This window comes from Plectropomus leopardus, chromosome 5 (assembly GCF_008729295.1).
Source record: "Plectropomus leopardus isolate mb chromosome 5, YSFRI_Pleo_2.0, whole genome shotgun sequence".
NCBI lineage: Eukaryota > Metazoa > Chordata > Actinopteri > Perciformes > Serranidae > Plectropomus > Plectropomus leopardus.
This window is the reverse complement of record NC_056467.1, coordinates 37,008,051-37,014,430: the sequence shown is the minus strand read 5'-3', so window position 1 is coordinate 37,014,430 and position 6,380 is coordinate 37,008,051. Positions and strand designations below refer to the sequence as shown.

Below are 6,380 nucleotides of genomic sequence, written 5' to 3'. Positions count from 1 at the left end.
TAGCCTCACAGCCACTCAGAAAAACCTACCTACCCATTAGTGCCTTTCTTCTCACAGTCTCATCAGCCTCCAGCAAGAAAACATGGGCAGACAGAAGGCGTACTTAAACAAACTCTCCAGGTTCTTCCAGATCCGCAACCTGCTGCTTCGCCAGGCCCTGGCAGAGTGTCTCGGCACCCTCATCCTTGTGGTAAGTGCGTGCGTGTGTGTGTGTGTGTGTGTGTGTGTGTGTGTACAATTGTGTGTGTGCATTTAACTTATATTGCATGATCTCATGCTCAACTAAATATGTTCAAAATAACTTTACAAAGCAGCCAAGTTTTAAATGAAAAGGTCACAACGTTCATACTGTAAAAAAGGCTCTATATTGAGCAGTTGAACTCTGTCCCCTTTCAGTGTTTTCTTTTCTCTAAGTACCCGCACCATTCAATATTAATATTCTTTTGATGTTGCAATATGATCAATGACACTCTATATGACAGCATTTGTGCGCTATCATTTCTGTATTGCAATGTTTAAAGCGTGATGAATGACTGCAACAGAAACTACATGCAATTTATGAGCCATTAATAGACTTCAAGGCTAGCAAAATGACACTCTTTGTATTAGATGAAGGCATTTGATAAACTGAGTTCAGAACAAACAGGTAAGCGACAGGTTGATCAGGACTTCATGTTCTGTGGAACAACACATGTTTAAGATAACACAACAATATTTGCTTGGAAGCTGAGCTCCAGGATCCCGGAGACACGACCTCATGACATCCTATTATCACTTTGCAGTGTGTTAGGTGTGTGTGTGCATGAGAACATGCATGGTAATGTCAGAGCTGAACACTAACTCAGTGTAAAAGGTATGAAACTAAACACACAAACTACACACATTTAAACAGTCTTATGTTAGTCGCCTTTTACCACAGACTGATGCATTCCAACACACAAAGAGGAAATCTGAAAAAGTAGCTCGTCTTCCAATTATGCCCTGGTCATAAAAGCTGCCTCAGGTTCAAATGAACATAAAGCAGAAAAACAGACACTTCTTTTGTTCATTGAGTAAAATGAACAAAAGGCATTGGGCCATCTATGCTGATAAACAAACAAAGGCTACTTCTATAAAAAGTATTCTTTTATCACCCCTTTCTTGGCAGATGGTTGGCATTTGATGCAAAATAAGTTTTACAGTTAATACTAGTATAACAACCAGCTTAGTGAGCAACTTAAAGGCACTTGTAATGGTTTAACATTTGCAGTGTGACTGTGCTGAGTTTACAGACTCATTTCCAGTGATTAATAGCAACATTTATGAAAGCCTAGAAGCATGCTGCTTTTAACTGAAGTAAACATTTTATTCTAATCCAAAAATCCAGTCAGTGTAGGAAAAAAATAATTCATATTTTCCTCTGTTAGACTTTTTTCAGAATTTCAAGCAGCTCATATAAACACCAAAAATGTATAAAGACCAATATGCAGTGGAAAACTACTATCTACTACTTACATAATAGCCAGGGACTGAAAATATTTATTATCAGTTGTTAGTCAGATAATTAAGTGCATTAAGTGAAATAAGCAAGTGACTACAGATGGGACAGAAAGGTGTGGCACAGTCCTTTAACAGGTGACACATGTCGATGGCAGCAATGGGAGGATCATTTACAGAACAATAGGTATCGCATCATGCATTTGACTGACATTATATTCCTTCCGCTATCATCGAACACAGAGTCTCTCTCTCTGGTGCTGTTATCTTTGTTTGCCATCTTCTCTCTAGATGTAAGTCTGTTAACACACTTTCCACAAGTGGCAAATTAAACAAAGAGCGCTTCTTTCAAGGAATGACCTAGGATGAACTGGCAGGATAGGCGACACGTGAGGGTGTGCGTGGGTGTGTTGAACTCTTTGTATGCATTGATTTTGGCACTCTTGGCATGTGTCACCAGCTCCTAACTTGTTAGGATCCTTAAACAGAATATTTCAGGACTCGATTCATGCTGAGGAAAATAATGATGATTTAGTGTACTTTCTGGCCATGGGCTGATGTCAGTGTAATGTGTCTGGATGTCTGTTGTTCACACTCCAAAAGTGGGATGTATAGTATCAGGTCAGTCAATCTAAAGTGGCTTTGGAAAGATGTCCACATAGGCAGCCACTGTCTTCGGTCATCCTACTGTAACTGTTTTGTTAACCCCTCACTGCACTTTCACAACGTGCACTTCAGGCTTCACTTTAAAATACTTTTCCCTGCTCTGAGTTGCTGCAGGGGGGCTTCTGAGGTTCTCCATCCTGATTTGAAAAGATCACACAGGTAGTGATTTACTGGTTCCAGGCCATCAGATTTTTTTTCGCCTTCAGCTCCTAAACAATTGCCAAATGTGCTGCAGTTGGCTGACTGCTGCGTTGTTTTTTCTCATTTAATAAGTTCCCCGACTGTGCTAAAAGCTGTAAGTAGCTGCATGGATGCATGGCCAGCTGAATCAGCCAGCTGGTTAAGGAGGTGGTGGCATGAAGTTAACTATATGACAACAACAGAGCAACTTGCTGGAATGCTTTATCAGAGTGAACACACAGTCACTGGTGAATATGAGAACTTTAGAGTGAGGAATAATACTGCTCTCAGATTCAGTGTCGGATTTAAATAAGACCTTTCTAGTGGAATGTGAGGAAGTTGGCGCCAGTTAATGGACCATCATTTGCAATCGGATGCCTCTGACATTAAGAAAAACTGAAGTGAAGTGAGAAGTCCTGAGCTTTTGAGTTTTTATTGTCACATCTCACAAGTCCATTGTGGCATAACATCAAGGAGAAATTCATACCCATTCCAAAAACAAAACTAAGCACAATCCTAACATGGGGCCAATTTATGTAGTGTTTTTTTTCCAGTAATGGCTGGCTTCATCAGGGGTGGAAAAGAGTTTAGACTGAGCCCAGTGATGATGAACTCCCCTCAGGCGCCAGTCCCTCTGAGTGTGGTTCCCTCAAGCTAACCTCAACATCTGAGTCCTGTGGTCGGACTGAAAATCATCCTCATCAGGGGGCTTAAAGAGCAGTAGCCTCGGCATGGACCACACATATTCCTTTTACCAAACACATATAAAGAGGGCATACACACACATAACCACACAGTATGCAGAATAAACTGTAAGGCACCTGCTTAGCAGTAGTGCACCTACATCTAAAGGCAACACATTCTGTAAATCCTTCTTCTTTTGACAGAATCAGTCACGTTGCCCATGAACACATATGTTTTCCTCATTTTCTTCATCCAAAGTGGAAACAGAACTCGGTTTTTTTCCCTTCCTAGATAAATCAGTTGGACAGCAGCAGCGACAGTTCTGCCCCAATCATGGTCAACCTTGACCTCTACATACAGTATCTGTTCTCCTGTGTGCCATTACAAACACAATAGAGCTCATTAAAGGGGTCTTTGTTCCACTGGTTTCACTGATAATGATCACACTGCCTCATTTCACCCCTCAGTTTAACCTTGACCTTGGTTGGCTAACAAAGTACAGTGTTCATGTTTTTTGCACAAAGATACTGAATATAGTTGATGCACAAAACTTGATTATTCAAAAGCCCTGAAAAATATGCATTTTCTGTATTTTCTGCTTTTTGTAATCACACTTGAATATCACACACAGCAAACACCACAGCATCATCGCTGGATTAATTGTTGTCTCTACAACAGAAACAAATTTCAAGTTGTTACATGCACAAGAAGTTAATAGGACCCAGTGTAAACTTGCTTTTCTTCTCTCTCCCCAGATGTTTGGCTGTGGTGCTGTGGCCCAGCTGGTGTTGAGCGGTGGTTCCCATGGCATGTTCCTCACAGTCAACTTTGCCTTCGGCTTCGCTGCCATGCTTGGCATCCTGATCTGTGGCCAGATATCAGGTACGCAAAGTATTTTATTGAGAATTACAATATCTGACCTGTTTGGTTTCATTGTAGGTTTTTATTATGGCTTAGACAAATTCAATTTGCAGGAACACATTAGCAGTTTTGTACCTTGTATTGATAAATCTGGAGTCAGGGTATTTTTTCACTGTCCATAACATGTACTGACATACTGTCCTCATGTACATTATCAGGTGGCCATCTGAACCCTGCAGTGACCTTTGCCCTGTGCTTGCTCGGAAGAGAGCGCTGGAGAAAGTTCCCCATGTACTTCCTCTTTCAGACGATTGGTGCTTTTTTCGGTGCCGCCATCATTTTCGGCATGTACTATGGTAAGAGATGACTCCAGGCGTGGAACCAAATTTGATTTGATTTGATTCATTTAATATTGCCAGTCGTTTAAACATGTCTAAACAAAAGATAATTTATGCTATATTTTGTTTTTTTTGTATCTCTTTAGATGCCCTGTGGGACCATCCTGGATGTTTCAATGTGACTGGGCCTAAAGCCACAGCTGGCATCTTTGCTACCTACCCTGGAAAACATCTCACCCTAGTCAATGGCTTCTTTGATCAGGTACCCATTTGAAATGTAGAAACAGCAATTGTACACTATATTTTAACTGTACATAAACAGATGATACAACTCAGGTATCCAAGTCATAATTTTGTCTCAAATGTACCTGTCTCCAACATAGATAATCGGCACAGCAGCGCTGATTGTGTGTATCCTGGCTATTGTGGATCCATACAACAACCCCATCCCCCAAGGGCTGGAGGCCTTCACTGTGGGATTTGTGGTTCTGGCCATTGGACTGTCCATGGGCTTTAACTCTGGCTATGCTGTCAATCCTGCCAGAGACCTCGGTCCCCGTCTGTTCACTGCCATGGCTGGGTGGGGCAGCGACGTTTTCACGTAAGTACACACATTTTTTAAAGCATTTTCTTTCTCAATAGTTTATGTGAGTTCTCTTTTGTAACACTCCCATAGTGCTCACTATTGACCTTGTAAAGAAAAACATTTTTTTTTATTTGTCACTCCTCAGGGTTAGAAAGGGCTGGTTCCTGGTGCCCGTTTTTGCCCCATTCCTTGGTGCCCTCATCGGTGTGATAATCTACCAGCTGATGGTTGGCTTCCACACGGAGGGAGAAGTGCGTGACAACAAAAGCAGTGAGGAGGAGAATGTCAGACTCACCAATGTCGCCGCCAACGACAAACCCAAAGACACTTCCAAAGAAATGCACTGAGTGTGTTAGAGAGCCACACACACATATGTGCACACTCTGTAAATACCGACACACACCAGCATTTTTCCTTCCAGCCACAACTGTTTTCTCCAAACCATCTTTACAGCTGTTGAGGAATCTCCCAAGATAGTTGTGTGTTTGTGAAAAACGGGTCACTGTCTTTACATTATCATATAATTGTATTATATTTTAGAGGAACGATTGTGTGTGAGCGTGGAGGCGAGAAACACAACTTCAGAAACACAGAATTACATTAATTCTTTTAGGAGATCAACGTTTGGATTTTAGTGTCTCCAGTTTGAACAGTATTGTATGCTTAACACCAGTGTAGTTTTATATAACTTTTTTATATAATTTTACATAGTGGATGTATTTAATCAAATGTACATCTTTCCCTGCCAATTACTATGCAGTCCAGAACCTTTCACTGTTAACATTTGAATCAGGGAAATTGTTGGGGAAATTAAAATTTTAAACTCCAACCTAAAAACCAAATATTTAAGAATATTGTACATTTTAAGTACAGTGAGTGAAATGATGCCATATATGTAGACTACGTCGACTCTGTTTAGAGCTGACACATGGTGGTGAAGCAAAATCCTTCCCACAACATTCCTCTCATTACCATGGCTATCTAAAAGCAGCTATGTTAAAGCTGCTGTCTTTTTATAGACACTCTCTTTGTCCTGCTAAAGTCTTAACCAGTAAAAAAATTTGTAATATGTCATCAGCTCTCAAACTTAAACATTTACCCTTTGTATGAACTAAAAATTAACAGAAGAGTCATTGTAGCCGTTTAGTTTAATGCTTGAAAATATCAGATATATGTTGAATAATGACAATGTACAGCACAATATTAACTATCTCTCTTATAGTTGTTATTTAGTTTATGTCTATTATTGTTTTTGTGTCTTGTGCTGGACTTTGAGCACCTTGGTGGATTGTATGTAGGTTGAGGGCAAATGCTTTTGTATTGATACAATAAAGTTCTGTTTTGATTGATGCATAACTGTGGATTGTGTTACATTCTTTTTCCTGTTCATTATTGTTTTCTGTCAGTAGTGCTTCTCAGTTTTAGAGCGGGGGCGGGGGGTAATCAGATTACACCACAACACAATCCATATAGAGAGTTAAACCACACTGTAAACAAATATTCAGGCCAACAGTGGGTCAGATGGGGTGTGGGGGATAAGATGTGCCCCAATTCTCTTCTCAGCAGTCTTAAAAGTTTTAATTCAAACT

General features: G+C 40.4%; 1 protein-coding gene across 1 annotated transcript; it reads left to right on the top strand.

Annotated features, from left to right (window-relative positions):
- On the top strand, positions 1-6,147 carry LOC121943147 (aquaporin-3-like). Its single transcript, XM_042486580.1, has 6 exons — positions 1-190; positions 3,762-3,888; positions 4,086-4,223; positions 4,352-4,467; positions 4,589-4,806; positions 4,937-6,147. The coding sequence occupies exons 1-6, from the start codon at positions 83-85 to the stop codon at positions 5,136-5,138; spliced, it is 909 nt and encodes a 302-aa protein (XP_042342514.1). The 5' UTR covers positions 1-82; the 3' UTR covers positions 5,139-6,147.
- The last annotated feature ends 233 nt before the right edge of the window (positions 6,148-6,380 follow it).